This window comes from Megascapheus bottae, chromosome 6 (genome assembly GCF_031878675.1).
Source record: "Megascapheus bottae isolate mThoBot1 chromosome 6, mThoBot2.hap1, whole genome shotgun sequence".
Classification (NCBI taxonomy): domain Eukaryota; kingdom Metazoa; phylum Chordata; class Mammalia; order Rodentia; family Geomyidae; genus Megascapheus; species Megascapheus bottae.
Genome location: NC_143514.1, coordinates 37,249,940 through 37,274,870, shown reverse-complemented (window position 1 = coordinate 37,274,870; position 24,931 = coordinate 37,249,940). Strand labels below are relative to the sequence as shown.

General features: G+C 36.6%; 1 protein-coding gene across 4 annotated transcripts in view; it reads left to right on the top strand.

The window, feature by feature from the left end:
* Nucleotides 1-19,713, top strand: part of Lrrc7 (leucine rich repeat containing 7) — a 465,452-nt gene extending 445,739 nt beyond the window's left edge. For all 4 annotated transcript variants that reach the window (XM_090334630.1, XM_090334629.1, XM_090334628.1 and 1 more), the window contains 2 exons: nt 6,635-6,709; nt 17,129-19,713. In XM_090334630.1, coding sequence (XP_090190756.1) covers nt 6,635-6,709; nt 17,129-17,236 — 183 coding nt within the window. In that variant the 3' untranslated portion in view covers nt 17,237-19,713. The remainder of the gene's footprint in view (nt 1-6,634; nt 6,710-17,128) is intronic.
* The last annotated feature ends 5,218 nt before the right edge of the window (nt 19,714-24,931 follow it).

The following is a 24,931-nucleotide window of genomic DNA, read 5'->3' as shown; positions in this document are numbered from 1 at the left end:
TAGGAAATGGAAAGACTTAGAAAAGATCATATTAAGTGAAGTAAGCCAGACTCAAAGGAACTTAGGCTCAATGGTTTCCCTCATTTGTCATAATCAGTAGAAACCTTGGGCTCTACTAGCAGAGATTTGCAATAGAGAAAAACCTTGATACAAAAGGCCATATAGTAGGACGGTGAATGAAAGGATCTCTAGGATATAGAAACATAAGCCATATAATGAGTGATTGTTGTTCTTAAGGTACTATGTTATCTCTCATCTCTTTTGCTGTCCCTTGGTTATCTCATATTGTTACAGTATCTCACATTGTTACCTGATATATCGGATATATTTGTATTTGGTTATTTGAAATTGGATAGGGAAGGGGAGAAAACAAGATGAGGGGTGGGGGTGGGGGAGAGGGAAATGGGGACCAAGACATGTGAAAGGGTATCCATGTATGGGAATTAATGCACCATCTATCTGGAAAATATCATGTAACCCTTCTATTAATTATAATAAAAAATATATGAAAAAAAGTTTGTAGGTTTGTTGGGGTTTTTTTTGTTTGTTTGTTTGGGTTTTTTTTTGGTCAGTTGTGAGGCTTGATCTCAGGGCTTTGACGCTCACGCCAAGCCTCTTTGCTCAAGGCTAGGGCTCTACCACTTGATCCACAGTGCTACTTCTGGTTTTTGAGTGGTTAATTGGGGATGAGTCTCATGGGAACTTTTCTGCCCAGACTGGCCTCAAACTGCAATCCTCTCATTATAAGCCAATAGGCACTGGTGTCCTTTAAAAGTTATTGAATATATATAACTGTCTGCTGCCTTCATGAATCTTTTTTTTCTCTAGAAACAGTATACAACTTTCATAATTATTTGGAAGCATGTAATCTGTGTTCTGAAGTATTTAACTAATATGTTCTGAATTGTAGAAGCATATAATTTGAGTTATAGCCTCAAGTTATAGCCTTCCTAGAAACTAATTTCTTAGCATCAGTTACTGCTAAAACTTTTTTGGAATTTTAAGGAAAAGCATAGTTCATAAATTCAAGTTGCAGGTCCCCTAAGACAAATTCTATTTCAGTGTCTACATTTACAATAGCTAACACTGTCACAGTCATTCACCTTCATCATTAAAAAAATCATATAAGGTTCCTTGCTCCTCTAAACTTAGAATGTTAAGTGCTGGCCTTGTAGACTGACTTTTAGTCCTTGGTTTATGTCCAGAGGTATAGAGGCGTAGGTAGTCAGAAAAACAAGGGCAGATCTTAATACTGTGAGAAATCTCCTCCTCTCAAACTTACTTGTGGAAAGCAAAAGTGCTTTATGTATACTTCTGTACAAACCAGCTTTTAATTTGAGAAAGGAACAAGTAGGGCCTACCTAGAGCATATAGCCTGCCCTTTCTAGGTTAGCTTTAGTGCAGTTATGGGTGTGCCCTGAAGCTTGGACTCCATAGATGCTATGTTGGCCTCAAGCATAGCCAGATATTGGGGGTCTGGGGAAAGCAGTGATTTCCAGTCTTTCAAAAGGACTTAATAATTCCCACCATGATGTGGCTCTGAAATTCTCCTAGAGATGATATTGAGGGAGATGATGAACATAAACCACTACCAGAGCTGAGAGCTGTTTGTGAAGTGAGAGACATTATAAAACACCAGCCACCATGCCATAGACCATGAACCAGAGATGACTCTAGAGGCTGTTACTATGAAGAACTCAGTCTTCTTTTGAACAACCTAAGGAAATAGATTCTCAACATTATTAAGAACTATTAGAAGTACTTCAAGATGGGTACTCCTTCTACGATGTACCCTTCATCATCAGAGCCACTACAAAAAAACCACAGACAAGGCAGGAAGGACTTTTCAGCCCTCTTTCTTCTTCTTCAAAACAAGAGATACTAAATTTTCTCTCTTCTTGGAATTAAGAGGAAAGATGACCAATGTTGCCCTTTTAATGTATGCCACTGACAGAAAATGACAATCTCCTGAAATAAATCTGGTACCACTGGAGGACTGAAATTCTGAGAGTGATCTCTGTAATCAACGACACTGAATTAGAGCTTAACTCTACAACTCTCAGTTCTAATAGTACTTATTGATCATGATCAAATGTCACTTACTTCTACTGCTCTAAGACTCATTTACTTAAGACAATTATGTGCCAGTTTAGTATCTGTTTTACTAATGAAGAAAACTCATTTCACGTACAAGCTATCCTGCCTAAACTCGGTACTGTCTATACAACATACAGAAAAAAAGAGGCCTCGAACCTATGGCCACATCCTTCACTCCAAGATCTTGGGAATATCTCACATCCTAACAAAAATGTTACAGTCATAATGAAGTTCCAAACTTGGAAAGTAAGAGAATATTCTGCATTGGCCAGATAGACCCAAAGTAACCACATAGGTTCTTAAAATAAGAGGAGACATGACTGAGGAAACTGCTCATAGAGACACACCAGTGCTAGCTTTGAAGATAGAAGAAAATGACCACAAACTAAGAAATGTGAGCATCCCTAAAAGCTAGGGAAGACAGAGAAATGGATGCTTCCCCAAGAAAATCCACTCAAAGAATGCAACCCTGCCAACATCTTTGTTTTGCCCCAAATGTTACCTGTGCTGGCACACAGGGATTCTAGCACATCAGGATAATAAAGGGCCGAGGTCTTAAACCATTACTTTGTTACTGCAACAGTAGAAAACTAATACACAGTATGCCATTTAAAGAAGAAATTACTAAGATTTCCCCTTACTTGGGCAAGATGATTTTGTGGTAACTTTAGCTAAAAGGTTGTTTCTGGAGCTTTTAATGAATCATATGACAGATGGCTCCACACTTAAAATTCTGAAAATGAGAAGCTGAGCATATTTTAGATCTCAATAGCAGAGCTAGAAGGTCCATAGGTGCTTTCTTTTGTTGTTGTTGTTGTTGTTGTTGTTGATTGTAGGTCAGAAACTAAGGACCTGCATGCTATCTCAGACCTTCTTTGCTCAAGACTACTACTTTGAGCCAGAGTTTCACTTCCAGCTTTTTGGAGATAAGAGTCTCATGGACTTTCCTGCCCAAGCTGGCTTTTAACCTCAATCTTAGATCTCAGCCTCCGGAATAGCTAGGATTACAGGCAGAAACCAGCAGTGCCATACTTAAGATGCTTTCTTTAGATCTCTGGTACACACAAGATGACTTACTGAGACCTGAAAAAAATAGGACGTAGCTTATGACAAAAAAATAGGACATTATTATTTTCCTAGTTTTTTTACAATACAGTGAATCTGATGATTCCCCACCTAATTTGGCCACCAGTGCCTAATCATGCTTTGAAGTCTCGTGATAAAGTGAGTTGCCTAAAGAGAGACCCATTACAACAAGGAATGCAATGTTTTCATATTTCTCATAAATATGCATCAGAATAGAAAACTAAAATGGGCAGAGATTCAGGTGGGCTCTTTCATATGGTAGTGTTCATATACATATAAATACAATGAAATTGCTTGGTGCCTCACATTTATGATCTTAGCTACTCAAATGACTGGGACCTATGAACTGAGATTAGAAGTCATCCCCAATAGACATCATCCAACTAGCCAAATGATGGAAGTGAAAGCACGGTTCAAGTGACAGAAAATCTATTATAAGGGTAAAAAGCTTAATCAGAGTGAGAGGAACAAAGTTAAGCCCATGATAGCTGAAGGACAGAATTATACAACTTGAGGGCATGGATGGGAGGGAAAAGCTGGGAGAGAACAAAGGAAGGGATGACATTGTCCCAAAAGAAATGGACTTATTACCTGGCTTATGTAATAGTAAACTCTGTGTATATCACCTTCATAATAACAATTTAAAAATGAAAAAAGCAGATAAGTAGATGCCATAAATCATCATCAAACATATTGCTTCTGCTCCCTAATTCCACTGCTGTAGCAGCATGCTGATCAGTAGGCTATACGAGAAGAAAGGAACCCTTCTTGTACAATGAGCTGGAGAGAGACAATCAGAATAAACTGAATAGCAGAGATGTTGCCTGGTGGGATTGAAGAGTCAAAACAACTCCACACCTCCAGCCATCAGAGATGTTGAGGCTTATTGGGGGCACAAGTGTCATTCAGCCTATTGTACAGAGAAGACCTTGTGGGAAGGGCACTGCCAGGGAGAAACTACCTACAGTCTCCTGGACTGATGGAGTATAAGAACCCCCGTGGCAGGAATGGAAAGGCTGTGGGGCTTATAGTGGTTATCAAAGCCAGTGCCATTTGGTGGTCTAGTGAAGGAAAACTGTCCTTTTTCAACCAAAGAATTTTCCTTTTACTTTTTATATTCTTTCATGTTACAAGTCTATTACTCATTCATATTAGTGTCATTATTAATCTAACATTTTAAAGTTATGATGGTTTTCTTGATTATGTACTATCTGATCCTTGTAGGAAAGTAAGAAATACAGGCAAAACAAGAAATCTGGGGCCGGGAGTTTGGGCTAGTGGTTAAAGTGCTTGCCTAGCATGCATGAAGACCCGGGTTTGATTCCTTGGTACCATATACATAGCAAAAAGTCGGAAGTGGTGCTGAGGCTCAAGTGGTAGAGCTCTGGCCTTGAGAAAGTCCAAGGACAGTGCTCAGGCCCTGAGCTCAAGCCCAGGACTGGCAAAAAAAAAAAAAAAAAAAGAAATCTGGTGTTCCCTAATACAATTCAGGAGCTATCAGGAGACATCTTTCCATCTTTCCCATGTAGCTATACATATGAAGATATTTCAGTAAAATAGAACATCACGCCACACAATGCTTTATGACCTTCATGTTCACTAAGATCTATGTATTTCTTTTTTTCTTCATATATTTTTATTGTAATTAATAGAAGAGTTACATTATATTCACCAGACAGAAGGTACAGTACATCATATACATTGATAACCTTTCTCATGTTTTGATCCCCATTTCCCTGTCCCCACTCCCGCCCCTCATCTTGTTTCCCCCCTTCTCTATCCTATTTCAAATAACCAAATAAACATATATACAATATATCAGATAACAAGGTAAATACTGTAACAATATGAGATAACCAAGGGACAACAAAAGAGATGAGAGATAACATAGTACATTAAGGGCAACAATCACTATTATATGGCTTTTGATTCTATATCCTGGAGGTCCTTTCATTTAGTGTCATACTATATGGCCTTATGTATCTAGGTTTTACCCTATTGTAATTCTCTGCTATGAGAGTCCAAGGTTTGTACTGATCTATGTATTTCTATACGTGTTACAACTTTACTTTCACAACCAAAATGACCATTCTGTAGAATGGATCATTTCCTTAATCAATCAATACCATGTTGTTTGCCATTAACATGTAGTATGTAAACATGCTAGCATATCATAAACATAAACATATTAGCACCTTCATATCATAAACATATTAGTACTTTTATATTATGTATTTTTCTAGTTATTCCCTAAGTCTAATTATTGGGCTAAAAAAATATGATGTGTTCTACAGGTTCTAATACTTATCTGGAAACTTATCTGGAAATAAGTATAAAAATATTAAAATCAGAAAGATAAAAATCATTCAAAGAAGTGGCACTGTGGCTCAAGTGGTAGAGTGCTAGCCTTGAGCTGAAGAGCTCAGGGACAATGCCCAGGCCCAGAGTTCATGCCCCATGACAAAAAAAAAAGTCATTCAAAATCTTTAAGTTAGTTTCAAAACAACCTGAAATGCTAAATGAAAACATGAGCAGAAAGAATTTTCTTTTGTTTAACACATGATGAGCATACACACACACACACACACACACACACACACACACACACACACACACACACATAGTTATAAGTTCCAATGAGTTATTAGTTTATAGAGGAGTAAATGACATAGTTTTCTAAATAAATGACTGGAAATTTAAAATGTTGCTTCTATTTTTATTAATAATTTAAAATATTAATGAGAGCTAAATTAAGATATAATTCATACTCATCTAAAGTATCCAACTAGGTAGTTTTGTGCATTCAAAGAACTGTGATACCAACAACACTGTCTACTAGCAATGTATTTCATTACCTTCAGAAAAAAAGTTATATATGCTCAAAGCAAAATAAAAGGTTTTTTTGACTCAAACATATCATTTAACGTTCACACTACATTTTTCTTACATCTAATTTTTTATATACATGTAAGGAACAAACTTTTTAATTTCTGAATTAAAATGCATGTGTTTATACACAGATCTAGTAAAGTTTTAAAGTGGACATTGCATGTATCATCTGTAAGATTCCATTTGGAACATGTATTTAATTGCAATATATAACATTTTAATTAGAATAGGACAAAATCAGAAGTTCCACAAAAGATGATTTGCTATACTATTTCAAATGATTTGAGAGAATTGTTTATGAATACGCTATGAGATATTTGTTTATGAATATGCTATGAGATCAATTTATTAATTGTAATTGCACTTGGAAAACAAGATGTTGCAAGGCAATTTACTGCTTTTCTTAAATTTGACTTGGGAAGTAATGCTTCAGTTAAAGTACTATAATAAACTCTATAAGTTTACATGTGCAAACTGACACTAATGTATTCACTGTTGTATATATTACATGGGCCTAGCTGTTGGTAATAGAATCCTAACCTCTGTTACTTCTGACCTATAGGGTATCTTTGTTACTAGGGTTCAGCCTGATGGGCCAGCATCCAACCTACTACAGCCTGGTGATAAGATTCTTCAGGTAAGATAAACAAAGTGATGCATGCAAAAGTCAACAAGGAACAAACACGTCCTTAAGTGTCTTGGATTAAAGGAGTGAAAATACATCCTTGCCACATTGTTTGTTTGCCTCTTATTAATTGGAGGTGAGAGACAAGTTGAAACAATTCAGTCTGACTGAATCTCTTGCCCTCAGCACCCAGGAAGTACCTTGCACATTGTAGCATCCTAAGTATTTTTGTTGTATTGAATGGAATTACTTGGTTATGTAAGAAAAATATACACAACCACCCATGCACATACACACACATACACACAAACCTATGAATAACTATTAAACAAAAGCAAGCATAATGAAGAGCCCACGTTGGTTATCTATGTGACATTAAAAGGGGAAAAAGCACAGGCATGTATTCACTTTTCAAGAATAAGCTTATTTCTGTTTGAATAATGTGAAATACATGGTTATAGCACTGTCATTCCCTTATCCAGATGAAGATAAAATCTGCTGTAGATAATGTGACTTAGAATTTAATGTCTGATAACGCTCTTTTCTGTGAAATTCTACAAAGATTAATTATTTTTCATTCCAAAGTTTGTATAACAAGATGCACAGAGAGTAGATTCCTAATGCAAGGAATAGGAAGGATTATAAACTGAATGAATTAAAACTACCCAGAAGTCTCTTCTCTCCACACATAGTAACTGAGCAGGTGACCTTTGAAGGTTTTTTTTGTATAAATCTCATTAGCATGTAACATAATAAATTACAAGTCCATTCTCAGTGAGAGAAAAACCACATAGACCTTAATCAAATAACTTATTGTATTCTATTTAATTCATAATAATAAAAAAAACCTAAATTCAGTCAGTTGTACTCTCTAAAAGAAGACCAATTGTCAATATCAAGCTCAGAGAGCAACCTATATTTTCAACTCTGTAAAGCTACTTTAAGGCTAGTTTAAATAATGCTGAAAACATTCTGGGGTTTGAATAACCCAAACCATGTGAGTATTGGGTGTTACTTGAGCAAATTTTTTTTTAGAAAGAGTAATGCCAATGTAGTTGGCAAACTCAAATGAAGAAGAAATACACCCACAAATAACTACCCTAATTGAGGAAAGTTATTGATTTGCTATTGTTATTTGTGGTACTGGGTTTTAAACGTGGGGCCTTGTGCTTGCTAAACAAGTGCTCTACCACATGAGCTATGCTTCCTAACCTAATTTTGCTTTTGTTAATTTCAAGTAAGGCCTCAGATTTAGGTCCAGGACAGCCTGGACAGCAATTATTATTTATGGCTCCTACAGAGGTGGGTTGATAAGTTGGACAACACCATCCTTAGCTTCTTATTGGTTGAGATAGGGGTCTCACAAATGTCTTTTTTTGCTTGAACTGACCTCAAACTGTAGCCTTTCTCATCTTCTCACAATAGGATTAGAGCCATTAGTCACCAGCTTAGATACTGGTTTTGATCTAGCCCAATGCCCAAGAGACAGAAGATAATAAGAGATACCTTTCCTAAATATCTCCAACCCAGTTTGGTAGTAATGCCTTTATTTTTCTTGTAACTTGTTTTGACTTACTGCCCTCTTATTCTGATATGGTATTATTAGCATGTATTTGAATTACATAAAGATGTGTGCAACTGGGGAGGGGGCCAATTAAAACACATTCGCATGATTTTTCTGTCATTTCGCATTCATTTTCCAACACTGGCAACCTATAATTAATGAGCCTCTCCAGTGACTTATGGTGATATTTTGCTTTAGGACAATGCAGCATGTGGGAAGAGCACTCTGATAGGAAAACTGACCCTTCCCAGCCTTGCCATCTGTAAAGTTAAATTATGTAACAGTGAAAAGAAGAAAACAGGGACTGTAAACAAAAAGCTATTAGATGAGCCATGTAGATTTGCCAGTAGGAAGCCATAATTGAAATGTTAATTTGGTTATTGTAACATTGTAGTTTCTTCTTTCTAATGTTCTTTCCATTGTTTAAAAATAATTCATTGCATACTTCACAACTCAAAATATATCTGAATACAGAAAATCCATTCATTGTAACTACTCTCTTAGAAAGATGAGTAAATTAGGATAAAGAGTTATACTGAATAGTTAACAATGGGACTCACTCGTATATATGGTGTTCTATGATGTTAGCACATCCCACCCCTTTCTTCTTGTTTACTATCCCCCTACACCAAATTCAAGCCCAACTTTGACTAGAGAAGACAAATTTAAAAATTTGTAGAGAATGATATAGTACCAGAACAAATTATTCCATTTTGGTACCCAAAAATGGGAATTTTATCATCTCGTTACCTGGATATTATTGTAAGGGTTTGGAATCAGTGATCCACATGCATTCCTGTTCTCCAGTTCTATTCCTTCCTTCCTCACATCTCCCTATCCTCTTGCATCTTTTTTTTCTTCTTTTCTACCTTTTTTTAGTTGTATTTCAGCTTGAATTCAGATCCTCAAGGGCATCAAGCATACTCCGCTGGTGTTCCTCCACTTGAGCCAGGCCTCTAGCCATTTTTTACCTAATCTATTTTTCAGAGGAAGTGGGTGTCAAATTTTTCCCTGTCTCACCTGAGTCTCAATTCTCCTATTTAATCCCTCCTGTGTAGATGAGATTACAAATGGACACCACTGTACACTGGTGTACAGATGTACACCATTGATTGAAATTGGGTCTCTCCAACTTTTTGTCTCAAAATAAAAATCTCTGCCTCCCAAATCACTGGGATTAAAAATATAAGTCACCATAACCAGCCTCCAATTGTATTCCTAAAATATGAAGATTAGCTTGAGGATAAACCATTCAAAACCCTGGCTTAGATCTCAGCAATCGAAAATAAGAAATCAAAATAAAGTAGTTCAACATTATAATAATTCAGATAAACCAGATGCCTCTCTTCTCCTTGTCTGAAAAGAAAAATTCAATAAAGCAGCTTTAACAACCACATCAACCAGTAAGTTTGTCAAAGGATATTTGTAATACTAGTAAAGTTATAGTTCTTATAGTTTTTGGTGGTTTTTTTAGAACTGTTCATTGTTCTTAGTGGTTATTTTGTTGTAATTTAGTTTAGTTTTTGTCTTCCTGCTTCCTAGTACTATATCTAGGCATTTATAAAATTTTGTGCCCATGAGGCTTATTTTACCACTTTTCTTCCTCAAACTACTGAGAACACTATCCTGAGTAGTCTTATAAAAATATGTCATTAGAAACTGCATTTGGTTAGATGTTTCAGCACCATGGCAAAATACCTGACCAAAAACATAAATAAAGCTATAAGGAGGAAGGGTTCACTTTGCCATACAGTTTCAGACAGTCATTCTATCATCAGCTCCATTGCTTCTAGGCCTAAGTGTCATGTGGGAGAGCATTGAACAAGGAGCATATGGCACAGGAAATGGTTCACATCATTGCAGACAAGAAGGAAAGAGGTTTAGCTAGAGGTTGACTTCAAGATTCCCTCAGTCAAGTTTCAAATTTGTCTCTCATTTAATCGTATTCAAAAGAACAGATAATATTCTTATTTTAAAAACTCAAAGGCATTAATGCATGAAATTTTATAGCTGAGACAAGTATTGGGGGGGAAGGAAGAAAAAAAATAGCTGGCTAACATTATTAACAGTTTTTACTTGTTTCGTGCAATACAGCAATTTCCAAGACATACTTGCATGCAAAATAAAGTAATAATAAAGTTATCAAGTATTGATGGATGGTCATCCATAAGTTAAGTTGGGTTAGTGGTATGATGAGAAATAATTAAAACAAGAAAATCCATAGGAAGATGTTGTTGGCTAGAAATTGGAAACATGCATCTTGCTGATGAATTCAGATCTGTGATTATATTGCTGGTTTCAAATTTATTAAAACATAGCCATACCTGCTCAAAAAAAAAAAAAAGGAAAGAGGAAGAAGTGGCACTGTGGCTCAAGGGGTAGGGCAGTTGCCTTGTGTTAAAGAGCTCAGGGATAGCACCCAGGCCTTAGAGTTCAAGCCCTACCACTGACAAAAAAAAAAAAAAGGAAAGAGAGGAAAAGCAAGAAGAGAGAGGAGAGAAGAGAGGAGAGGAGACAGAAAGAGGAAAAGAGAGCTAGGAGAGAAGATAGAGGAGAGAAAGAGTGAGTGAGAGAGAGGGCAGTGGGGGAGAGAGCTTGGGAATGGGCCAGGAACATGCAAATACCTTTCCAAAGAATTTCCCCAGGGACCCATCTACTCTAACCAGGACCCACCTCCTGCTCCCAATCCCCAGAAGTGCCCTTATATTATGAATCCATCCGTAGAGTAATCTGTTGATTAAATTAGAGCCTTTCCTAAACTTCATCACCAACACCGTGACCATTTTAGGAGGCACACTTCATATCTAAAACAAGATAGCCCTAATAAGGAAGAAGTTATGATCCTAAAAAGGAGCTCATAGGGGACAAGCATAGCCTAGTGGTAGTATGCTTGCCTAGCATGCAGGAAGCCTTGGGTTCAATTCCCCGAAACCACATACACAGAAGTCGGAAGTGGTGGTGTGACTCAAGTGGCAGAGAGCTAGCCTTGAGCAGAAAGTGTCCAAGGACAGTGCTCAAACCCTGAGTTCAAGCCCCAGGGCTGGCAAAAAAAAAAAAAAAAAAAAAAAAAAAAGCTCAAAAGGCAGAAAAAAAAGATTAATGTATTTAGATTAGAATGATAATGTTCTTGATTTTGAGATGTAACTAGATGTTCTAGCAAACAACAACAACAAAATGATTTCTTGGACCACAGAAAGGATACACACACACACACACACACACACACACACACGCACCCACTGAAAATCCATGACACTTGCTACTGCTCTTGAACCAGGAAGAAGTGAGATTGCATGGCAAAGAGGACTGGAGATCATGGCAGGGAGAGGCTTTGGCCAAAAGGAGAGAGAACAGAGAACAAAAGAGAGCACTGAGGGGAACTTCAACTTGGTGTTTCATGAAAGAAAGCCTTGGGACAAGTCAAGTTCTTTAGGCTGGAAGGTTTGTTAGGATGACTAATGTGAAAGTAACATTTACAATTCCTATTGTTTTATTAAAGACACACAGCATTGCAAAATATCTATGATTGACAGATAATTATTTGAGCTGTGTCCATTAGCGAATACTGATTCTCTGGAACAAACTGTACTATTTACTTGTTTCTTTGGAAAATAAGTATCACAATGTCCAAGATATTTTTTTTAAATACTTGTGCCCAGCAATGTGAAAGAATGGTATCGCAGTCTGTAATTGAGGTCTTTCCTTAAATTATATAGCTAATAAAGAATGTAGGCATGCCTAGAATTACTGAGCAGAAAATTAAGGAAGAAAACAGTTGAAGTCAGGGGCTGGTGGCTAAAGTCTATAATCCTAGCTACTCGGGAGGCTGAGGTACAATGGTCACAGTTCAAAGACAACCCAGGCAGCAAAAGATTCCAAAAGAATCTTATCGCCAATTAACAATAACAAAAAGCTACAAATGGAATTGTGCTTCAAGTGGTAGAGCACAAGCCTTGAGCCAAAAATGCTCGGATGCAGCACTTAGCCCATAACTTCAAGCATGAGGGGAAGGAGGGAAGGAAGGAAGGAATGAAGGAAGGAAGGAAGGAAGGAAGGAAGGAAGGAAGGAAGGAAGGAAGGAAGGAAGGGAAGGAGGGAGGGAGGGGGGGGAGGGGAGGGAGGGGGGAGGGAGAGACAGAAAAGGAGAAAGAAGAAGAGAGTATGAAAGGAAGGAGGAGAAGGGAGGGAGAGAGGGAAGGAGGGACGGAGGGAGGGAGAGAAAGAAGCAAGGAAGGAATGAAGGAAGGAAGAAAGGAATAGGAAGAGAGAAAAACAAGAAAGAACAAAAAATGTTGAATAGCAGACATTTAATACAGTCAATCCCATCTGTCTTTTGGTTTTGTTCATTTATTCGTTCATTCATTTTCTCCTTTGTGATAAAACGCAGGGCCTTGTGAGTGCTCAGTTGGGTACTGCTGAGATGTTCTCTGGGCTCCACATCTGTCATTTAAGAGAAAGGTCTCCAGCAAAACAGAAACTAACCTGACAGGCTGGAGAGTCTCCTGAAAAGATAGTATTTTCAAGTTATTTTTTCCCTTCGCAATAGTAAAAGGAATTGAAAATGGCTTCCTGGAAAAAATACATTTAAATCGAAATAGGAAATTACCATTCTGGAGGTTTCATTTGACAGGTTTCATAAGAAAGTGGGATCATGCTAAAATCAGAGGTTATTAAAGGTCTTCTATATATATATACTTCAAAAAGAAGAGCAATTTTTATTTTTATTTTATTCTGCAAAGGTGATTTTAGGACTACCGTGAAATAGCATTAAGACTTCATTTTTTTGCATTTACAAAGAACAGCATAAATTGTCACCTGAACTATTTAAGAAATGAAGGTCTGTGGGTCAGATTTTTGAGAGAAACATTTTTAAATTATATTTTTAGTATGTTCAGTTATACAAAGGAGTTGCTATTCATCAAAGCAATTTATGATTACAATACACCTTGATCAGTGTTGCACCTTTTCTCATTCTCCCTTATCCTCCCAATTCTACTTATCCCCTCCATTTTTTTTAATTTTGGAGGACCAGATAAATTTTATTGCTGCTAAGCGTTAATTCAGTATTGATCATACAGTATACTCCATTCTAAATATAGCCCAATCAGAGTAGTCTACCAGATGAAAATTCTGAAATAGGAATTAACTTTAGATAGCTAATGTGATGTACAATAATCATTACTTATAATTATATAGGTAACTAGCTGCCAGAATTGGATCTCATGAAGATTTGCCTTTATGGTTCCAACTTAGTTGCTACATTTTTTTAGTTTTCTTTTATCCATACAATTGTAGGCATTTGAAGTACAAGATAGTAATGGGTTATTGCATATCTAATATACAAAATGCATTGCAAATATAAGTGGTATATTTGTACTGCTTGTGGGGCTTGAATCCAGGGCTTCATGTGCTCTTGCTTAGCTTTTTCCACTTGAAGCTGGCATCCTGCCATTTGAGCCATACCTCTACTTCCATTCCTTACTTTTGGTCACAGAACACCACATAACACTTTCCAAGACTAGTTTATGAGTTCAGTTTGGGCTATGAATACAGCTGAACTCTGAGAATTATAAAAAGTTTCTGCAGTGTAAACATCCATAATTGATGTATTTAACAAAACATTTACCAGAAGGAAGTCAAATGTAAATCCAGGAAATAACAAAAGAAAACAATACAGAAAGCATGAGTTGTTTTTTTGTTTTTCTTTTTACAATAAACTGATAACTAAAATCACAAAGCTCCATTTATAGTGGGAATTGAATATTATTTTCATTAACCCTCAGTTTTTTCATTTCTGAATCATTAGAAAAGAAAATTAAAAGTATTTTGCCATAAAAAAATGTCAAATGGAATTTAAATAAATAGATATGTCTTCTGAAAATAACATAAAGCTTACAATAAACCGTTTCTTTATATTTTCAAATCAGCTAACACTAGAAACAGATTAATTACATATTCCTAGCATAACATTTTCAGAATGTCTTTTCTGATTGTTTTTGTATTAACTCCATTAGAACTTAATAAACCACCCATTTGTTTCTCATTTTTTATTAATTCGCAATTTCCTCCCAATTGCACAAAATTTATTTGAATCTGATAGTATGTTTACTTAACACATATATGTAACTGAATCTATTAACATTTTACATTTATATTTAATTTAGTATTTATTCTTTATGTGATCCTTTGCATGTACAGTGTGCATTATTCAAAATGTTGCATGTGTAAATGAATTGTATGCACTTCTATTTCAAAGCATCATTGAATTTGTATCTGAAATTGGTACTGTCGAGGATGAATTTATTTGTTCAGCATCTTCTACATACACACACACACACACACACACACACACACACACACAGAGTAACCATAAAAACATTCACTGATATGTTGAGGTTTTGCTCGTCTTCATTTTATTTTATTTCTTTTATTTCTTTTTGTTTTTTTTTATTGTCAGGGCAATGAATAGAGGGGATACAGTTACATTCACCAGGTAATAGGCGCATTACTTGTCACACATTGCTACACCTTCTCATGTTTTTGTCCCCATTTCCTTCCCCCCTCAATCATCTTGTTTTTCCCCTTCCCTTTCCTACTTCAAATAAACAAATAAATGTATATACAATATACCAGGTAACAAAGTCAGATACAGTAACACTATGAGACTAATCAAAGGGCAACAAAAGAGAAGAGAAATAACATAGTAAGTACATTAAGAACAACAATCACACAAGATAAATCTCTTGTTTCCATACTCTAGAGTTACTTTCATTTAGTCTCACCTTATATAACCAATATAGGTTTTGAGCTATTATAATCCTCTGCTAGAAGAGTCCTAGATGCATACTATTACAAATGAGGGAAAACATTAAGCATACTAGCTTACTTCACTTGATATAATTTTTTTGTTTTATTTTATTTTTCTCATATAATTTTATTGTAATTAATAGAAGGGTTACAGTTATATTCGCCAGATAGAAGGTGCATTACTTCACATTGATACCCCTTCTCATGTTTCTGTTCCCATCTCCCTCCCCCCTCCCCTCATCTTGTTTTACCCCCTTCCCTTTCCTATTTCAAATAAACAAACAAATGAACACACAATATACCAGATAACAAGGTAAGATACTGTGACAATATAAGAATAAGAATTGGACAACAAAAGAGATGAGAAATAGCATAGTATATTAAGAACAGCAATCACACATTATATAGCTCTTGTTTCCATACCCTGGAGATCCTTTCATTTAGCTTCATCCTATACAGCCTTATGTATCTAAGTTTTGTATTGTAATCCTCTGCTAGGAGAGTCCAAGATTTGTACTAATTGTTACAAATAAGGGAGACCATTGAGCCCATGTTCCTTTGGGTTTGGCTACTTCACTTAATATGATTTTTTTTCTAAGTCTCTATTTCCTTACAAATGGGGCGATGTCATTCTTTCTACAGCAGCATAGAATTCCATTGTGTTATAAATACCACATCCTGTTGATCCATTCATCTACTGAGGGGCATCTTTGTGCATGCTAGGCAAGCACTCTACCCACTAGGCCAAACTCCTGGCTCTTGGGATTTTTAATGGTAGATAAACCTTGTTTTTAAAATGTGATATTTTAAAATATTCCTTATCACATTATTACCTAATCAATTTTAATGAGCTCTAGAGATAAAACACCAAGTGTCAGTTGACTTCTGTTTAAATTATAAAGGTTGTATAGTATTGCTAGAGATGTAATGTTATTTGAGATTTGAATAGTTCAACATTTTAAGTTTTTAGTGAGTGGTTACTTGAAATATTAATCATATTTTTTGGAAACACAAAAGTGAAAGTAAAATAACAAAGACAATGTATGTCCAAAATAATTCACATACTTTTCCATGCTTTAGATAATTGTTGGTCCAGATTTATTCCTACTAAGTTTTAATAAGCTTGTGTTTTAATTTTGCTTTCATGACATAGAAGGCCCATGGGACCCACCTCAAATTATAGAAAAGTGATTCTAATCAGACAAGTTGCAATTTGAAGAAAACTAAAGAACCATGGCTGTTACAGGGGGAAAATGTGTGTTTCTTAATATAAATCAAATGAAAGCCATGGATCCTGAAATGATAACCTTAGGCTAATTATGTTTAACATGAATTTTTATTTGTTACACTGATGATTCTAGAATGCAGACAACAGGTATACCCTGTTATTAATGTCAGTGTGCTTTATTTATCTCCAGGGATAAATCCCTTATATATGTTGATTTGGGTTAAGATCCACTGATGCTGATAATAAAAATGCTTGTATTTACCAATGGAGGAAATAAAAACTACATTTAATATAAAAATGTATGTTAAGATATAACAGTACTTAAAGATTCCAGTCCTGTTTGACAAGATTACAGTGTTTGATATACTGATAGGATTTTATCAGCAATTGCATAATGCAAATAGCCATCTCAAGTAAGATTTCTTTAACAACAAATCATACCAGTATGGTTGGGGATGTAACTAATTGATACAAGGTACTGAATTTGATCCCCAGAAACACACACACACACACACACACACACACACACACACACACACAGAGGCAGAATAACAATAAAACAAACCCAACTTCTGTGTTACAAGAACATGAGTGTGAGATGTGCCATTGTATCATCATAATTATCACAGGAGCAATACGTGGCATTTGATAAGTACTTCTTGAATTGATAAACTGGAATAAAACTAATTACCATCATGCCTGCAATTTCATTGTGAATTTCCAAAACTTGTAACCTGTTGCTTAGTGCTGCTGTGAACCTTAAGCACAAAACAGTGACAAAGTTAATGGCCACTTGCATTGACTAACGTGTTTTTGGCTTGTGTGTTTACAGGCAAATGGACACAGTTTTGTACATATGGAACATGAAAAAGCTGTTTTACTACTGAAGAGTTTCCAGAACACAGTAGACCTAGTTATTCAACGTGAGCTTACTGTCTAAATATTTTTTACAAATAGTGAAGATACGTCTAGCCAGAGCTAATGTTCAAAAATAAATTTATACATAGAAGCAAATTTTTGCCAATTGCTGGACCAATGGCAAACATTAGTGCCAAATGTATAATACTCCATGTTAGCACCGATCACCCTTGCAGATGTTAACTCTATAAATACGATGTTCATGTGGTTATGTATTAGTTTTCATTGTCAGCCTCTGGCTGTGCATTGGTGCCGTTTTGGTTCTGTTTTTGTTTTTTAACCCAGTCAGTTTCTCCTCAAAGTGGATTTCATATAATTTCAGAGCACGGAAGCACACACAAGCTCTTTACAAATTCTGCTCTCCATCAGAAACACTGCCTCAAAGTTGTATATGCCTTTATATAGAAAATATGAATATAAAGAATTGTAATTCCCACAAAATATTTCTAGCACAAGGTATATGTTGGCATATCTAAAAAGATAAGAGAAAAACCAATATTTTCATAAACTAAACATCTCGGATTGAGAAAGAGATCTATCTTAAAATAAGACTTTACTATATTGAATCTTTTTCAATAAAAATTACATGATATTGCCTTATGAAAGTAACTGTACATATGGTATAAAGTGTTTATATTGGTTCCATATTCATTTCCTAAATTCCCATGATGCAGAGTGAAATATTTCATAAATTAACCATTTATCTCTGGGACCTGAATAAAAATAGGACAAACTAATGTGTTCATTGCTTTAGCTAATTACAATACATGCAGAGTTAAGAAACAAACTAAAAGTCATTGTAGATGTCTTTTTACCACAAATTTATGCAGTGATTGATGGGGTGGCAGGAAAATTATTACTTTCTTTTTTTCAAGTTTATGTTGACTATAAAGTGTAGCCCCTGTGATTTCTTTACTTGTAAATGTAGGATTTTTTTGTGTGCTGCTTTATTTATTTTGCTATTTTTAAATCAGTTTAAGGAAGTCGATGAAGTTTATTATTAAGAAAGAACTGTTAGAAAGTTATGGTGGGTGATTTAAAAACTTTGGTATTTATGAAACTTCAAATATAATTTCTCAGAGCTGTGGTCTACTTGTATTATTAATTTCAGTGCCTGTTTTGTGGATGGAAATTGATGAAATACTTTGTTCCATCCAAAAACTTTTCAACACATAAAATTCTGAATGATGTCTCACTAAGACAAATATAAGTAATACAGAATTATTTCCTTTTCATTAATCCTGTTTAACTCTCTGATTTTTAAAATTCATTTAAGAGTCTTTTAAAAGATTTCTTTTTATATTACTCATTAATTTGGTGAAAACATTGCTTTGAATTTCGAGAATAATTTCCCAGAATTAGTAGTATGCATTCTCTCTTATTTCTACATAAATGTTTTTATACAATGAATTGACTTTACATACTAGTATTTCAAATATTCCACAAAGATTTTACAACCAAGTCACATCTTATTGTACCGGAGCTCTGAGAATAATATTTGTAAGTTAACGTTTTATGGGGACAATGAAAATATTGTATTTTTGTAGGATCTATTAAAATGAGTGTCACTTATTAGAAGTACAGTGGTATTTTTTGACATAGGATTTGTCACTTGAAGGCAAATCTTCCTTTTATAGATAATGCACTAATTTTGGTGTTGCTTTATGTCATGGTGATATGCTAACACTATTTTATAGGCTTTGACAATTAATGATTGAAGAATTGGCCTATTTCATATATTTCCCAGAAGCAACTTTTAAGTGTACTTAAATACATTGGGGGTATGTGATATGAAATGTATTTCAAAGCCTAGTGCTTTGGACAAAAACCTGTGACAGATCAGGATATCCAGATTTTATAGGATGCTCATTATTACTCAAGGCAGAGGCCCTCACCAGCCTCACAAGAGAACTTCAAGGAAAGGCAAAATTTGATCTTAATTGAACCTCCAGGTCATCGCATTGGTGTCATTGAGTGAGTCTTTTGTGGGAGAGGTACAAGAGTCCAGTTCAGGACTTCTCCAAGTCTTTCCCTTAAGTCAGCTTTCCCCATCAGTCGGAGCATCAGGAGATGGTTCTGAGCTCATCAGTTGAGAGGACCCTAATCCTGATGCACACCTCTGACATTCCTGATGAGACAACATTGGGTTGGCCGGTATGTTAACACTTCCTATTCTGCAATTCAGAAGTGAGGAAAGGAGCAAAAGGATCCCTGACCCACTGGAAAGGAAATCTGTTATGCCAAAGCACCTCATTCCCAAATGTACTTGCCACATGCACGTTGAGAACAGGCAGGTAATAACAGAAAGAGAGAGAGAGAGAGAGAGAGAGAGAGAGAGAGAGAGAGAGAGAGAGAGAGAGAGAGAGAGAGAGAGAGAGAGAGGAAGATTTTCTCATTTTTTAAGCTTGTTCTCTAGAATTACTGATGGCTTAAGAAGCAAAACATCAAATAGATTATATAGGTGACAAAAGAAGTAATTCGTTGATTTTTGAGTATTGATTTTTGAGTATCTATTTCATGGTAACAACTACGAAAGATATTTCTCTTGAAAGAGAAAAAGAGAAAGAAAATGCGACAGGGAAGGAGAGAGGGAGAGGGAGGGGAGGGAGGGAGGGAGGCAGAAAGAATGGAATTCATGATGGCATAAATAGACTCTACCTCTTGATTTCCTGCTGAGAAAGCTTATTCAGTTCAGTTATGTTGCATCAGTATTGTATAATGGAAGATACTGAAAATGATTGTAGGTAGAAAGACATGAGAAAGGCTATCAATGTTTGTGAAGTAATGCACCTTCTATCTTGTAAATATAATGTAACCCTCTATTAATTACAATAAAAATATATGAAAAAAAAAGATTGTAGGTAGAAGGAGCAAAGACTAAAAATTATTAGCAGAATTGCTATACATCTATAGCCAAGAGTGGATAATGTAAAAAAAAACTATCAGACCTATAATATCTTGTAAAAGCTATCTTCTATTTTCAACACTCTAGGCAACACAAGTTACCTAAACAATATTTTCAAAATATAAGTGTATTTTAACAATATTCAGCCAATATTATATGCATTTACATCATGATAATTGGTTGCTCACTGAAACATAAGAAAATATATGTCCCAGTTACTTAGAATTGTAATTATATACACATCTTAGTTGTTCCTGAGTCTAACCTTGAATTATAAACTTCAGGGTGGAAAACAGCTTTGTAGAAGGGTAACAAACTAATATAGTTTTGCTTTTCTCTTACAGATGGTTACACACATATCACTAACATACTTACTTGCTTAAAGTACAGTCGAAATCTCTTTTGCGATGTGAGATAGTTAGAGAAGATTCAGAGGCAAGAAAATGAGTCCAAATATTAAATGAAAAGTATCTGAATTTGCCAGAATGATTAGATGAAAAAGCCAGAAAAAAATTAAATCGTAATATCTACTTAATTGTAATCTCTAAAACTTGTCTTTTTACTTGCTTTCCATACTGTCTTTGAACATTTTCTGGCTCTCCTGGAGTATCTGTTCTGATGAATACCCTTATTAGGGGACAATCGTATATCCCTACCAACCAGACAAAAATTCATCCTGATGTGATATTACCATTCTTAGTCTTTGGTCAATTCAGACAACATATTTAATACCTGATACAGAGAAAATAGCAGATTTGTTGGAACACTAGATCAACAAAAAGTAAAAAAATTAAGCTGAAAATCTCGCTTCATGGTAGAATGCCTTTCGGGGAGGCCCAAAGTCCTGGGTTCAACTCTCAGAACAAAAACAACAACAAAGTAAGCACATATGCAAATAACGAAATCCAACAGGTTAAAAAAATAGCTCTTCTAGTGTAAATAAAAGCGGGATTGAGGATCTAGTAAAAGTCCTCTCACAGAAATACTAAATCTTTCTGAGGCTTAAAATATTCAAATCCCCAAGATATAGTGTCCTGTGGCTGTAGTTATCACATAAACTGGAGTGAGGGTGAAATTCCCAAACCCAAGACCACCTGCATTAAGTTTTTTTCTTAGCAATACAAATACTCCCTATAAAGTATAAGAATATTCCACCATCACTAAGAAAGACCATGCCTTAAAGACTCACTACAAGTCAGGTTCCAGACGACTCTCACCTATAATCCTAGTTACTCAGGAAGCTGAGATATGAGGATCAAGGTTTAAAGCCAACCCAGACAGGAAGGTCCATGAGACTCTTATATCCAGTCAGCCACACATACACACACACACACACACACACACACACACACACACACACACACACACTCGTGGACTTGTGGCTCCAAGTGGTAGAGCACCAGCCTTGAGTGCAAATGCTCAGGAATCATGCCCATGCCTGAAGTTCATGCCCCAGGACAGGCACAAAATAAATAAATTGCAGCAAGAAAATAGAAGCTGTAGAAAAAAGGGATGTGTACTTTGAAAACACATGCATATATATGAGTTTATATTCTAGGAGATCTCAGTATCTCCTGTCCTACACATCCTTTCATCCTTTCATCTCCATTGGTATCTACACTATTCAAAGGATAGCTTCTTTGTCAAGACACTATGCCATACAATAACTAAGAGAGAGGCAGTCACGATTTTCAGTTATGTCCTGAAACTTCTGGACATTTCTATTCTTTGCACACAAAACTGACCTCTTGTCACTGCTGCTGTTACTGCTCCAGCTGCCATGGTGTCTGAGGGCACTAGATACCTGCTTCTATCCTGCTGAATCAAGCATGGGAGGTCCATTTCAGAGCTCCAGCCATCAGAAACTCTGGAGGATCAACTGATGCTTCCAGCTTCCCATTTGGGAGGAGCTTTTCTTAAAGGATCAAGCACCTGTGAGTAGTAGCACTCACCAAGGCTCTAAGGCAGAGCCCTTACTGTCACTAGCCATAGCATCCATGGGCCTATGCCAAGTTTGGTGGCATTAGTTAGCACTTCATTTTTAATCTCTGTTGTTTGACTGTTGGGCTGTGTTATATTGCCATAAGGCAGGACTTTCTCCAGGCCACTCTGCTACTTGTTTATAGGACAGAGTCTGTTCTTTTTCACCTTTCACACTATCTAGAAGAAATTGACTTCCAAACATTCTCCTGTGAGGATGCCAACTCCTTTATGAAAGAATAAAGGAGGGAAAGTCAATTCCTACTTTATTTAAACACATACAGTGAAAAGAGTGGACAGACCAAGTCTGTTAACTGTGATTGTCTTAATTTGTCCTCACACCAATTCTCCGGGAAATAAGACCTGAGCGGAGGGAAATAACTTACTGACTCAAACATACAAAGGCGTTGTTTTCAGCTGAGTATGATCTTGGTAGCAACACACAGAGTTCTGAGCAAGGTAAGAAACTGGCCTAGACATGCCTGTGTACAAATGACAAAGGCACCAGCAGCGTGATTTCTCCCTACTCTGTGCCACGTGCCCTGTTTTGGCCTGAGTTTGTTCTTGGGAACACCTCCAAGCTCAAAGGTTAAGAAATTCAAGCCACATTTCTGCAGAAAGCATTAAAATATTGTGACTCTTTTTAGGCTGGTATGAGAACCATGAAGCCCTGACCAAGAGAGACAGTTATGGGTCAAATAGTCACACATGAGATTTTCAAATTTATCTTATTTTTTTGAGTCATTTCCATTCTTAGCATAATTTTCAATAGGGGTAGGAATTGGTGGTACTGAGAGGGGAAAAAAAGTGAAATGGATCATCTTATATTTCCTTAGGCTTCAAAGCATTCTTTTCTATGGCTGTTAGGATGAAATGCCTAATTCTATGCTATCTCTATATACCTATCAAAAAATATATTTTGAAGGACTTTCAAATTGATCAGCTAACTTCTGTTTCCTTCACAGGAAAATATCACTGAATCTTATACACCTAAATTCATAAATTCAGAACAGAGCCTGTCTCTGGTAGCTCATATCTGTGATCCTAGCTACTTAGGAGGCTGAGATCTGAGAATCACAATTTGAAACCAGCCCAGACAAAAGTCCCTAGGCTCTTATCTCTAATTAATCACCAAAAAGCTACAAGTGGAGCTGTAGCTCAAGTGGTAGAATGCCAGTCTTGAGGAAAGAAAGAAGCTCAGGGACAGTGCCTAGACCCTGGGCTCAAGTTCCAGGAACCCACCCCCCACTACACGTGTGTAAACACGTGCACACGCATAAATTCAAAGCACTTCAAAAGCTGTAACAGAAAAATAAATGCAAATGATTACAAATCTTCTATTTGTTGAGCATCAACTAAACATGAGGCACTTCAGGGGCTGTGAAGTAATCTTTTCTGCACAGAAGCTCATACTCAAGTGGGAAGAAATTCCGGAGATTGCAAGACAATGCGGTGAGTGCCTTGGATCCCGCCCTTAATTCACCCTCTGGTAAAAACAGAAATAGCATTTTTATCTTGTCAGTCTGTACGGATCTGAACGTGGCTGCTTCATTTGAAGCTGCTGATATCTCTCTCCAAAGAGGGAGGGAGAGAGGGAGGGAGGGAAGGGGAGAGAGGGAGAGAGGGAGAGAGGGAGAGAGGGGGAGAGAGAGAGAGAGAGAGAGAGAGAGAGAGAGAGAGAGAGAGAGAGAGAGAGAGAGAGAGAGAGAGAGCTCTCTTGCTACTTACAGGTTTCTCTGTCCCCTGGGTGGCCATTGTGAATGTTGTGTGGCCTTGGGGAAACATTTGACAAGCTGGACAGGGTAAGGGTGAATAACTTTTCTGGACAAGATGAATGGAAACCACAGCCCTTGGGTCTCTAGAAAAGGGATTATAATTTTGCCAGCTAGTTCTAAAAAGGAAAAGGAATGCGCTGAATCGTGGTAGCCACCACTCCGCTTCTGTGCCCGTGACACAATGGGAGACTGAACTGGAATCCAACGCTCTGGCAAACATAGGGTATTTAAAAAAATAAAAATAAAAATAATCTTGGGGCTGGGAGTTTGGCCTAGTGGTAAGAGTGCTTGCCTAGCATGCATGAAGACCAGGGTTCGATTCCTCAGTACTCCACATACATAGAAAAAGCCAGAAGTGGTGATGTGGTCAAGTGGTAGAGTGCTAGCCTTTAGAAAGCCCAAGAACAATGCTCAGGCCCTGAGCTCATGCCACAGGACTGGCAAAAAAAAAAAAAAAAAAAAAAATCTTCTGTGTTGGGCTCCCCCAAAAGGCTACTCCTGTGAACACAGCCTCCGAGGTACCCAGGCTCAGAAGGCCATGCTGTCCACTATGAGAAGGAAGAACTCAGAAATGCCAGGAGTTGGATAGCAATCCCGCTGGTTGCCTTTTTTATTTCCTTCTTTCACTTGTGAATTGAAGAATACCTCACTGCATGCATTCAACTCTTCCCATAGCAGTGGGGTAGGGTGGGGGGTGGGGATTCCTGCTTATATAAAGTTGAATTACACCTATCCACCTATCACAAACAGCTATTTATTCTTACAAGAAGTTGGTCTTTTGATTTGAGGAATTGTTTTATCTCGACGTTTTAGATAAGGATTCTCCCTTTCTTTTCCTAAGTACTCACCTTTTACACCTTTGCCCACATCGCTGTCTCTCTTGGCAAGCCTACCCTCCTTCTTCCTTTTCTAAGTTATCAAAATCAAAATCTGCAGAGTCTAGCTTTAACAGCATTACATCCATGAGATCTGACCTTTCCTAATCTTTTTTGCTTGTTTTTGTTTTGGGTTTTCGGGGGTTTTTTTGTGTGTATACCGCAGCTTGAACTCAGGGCAT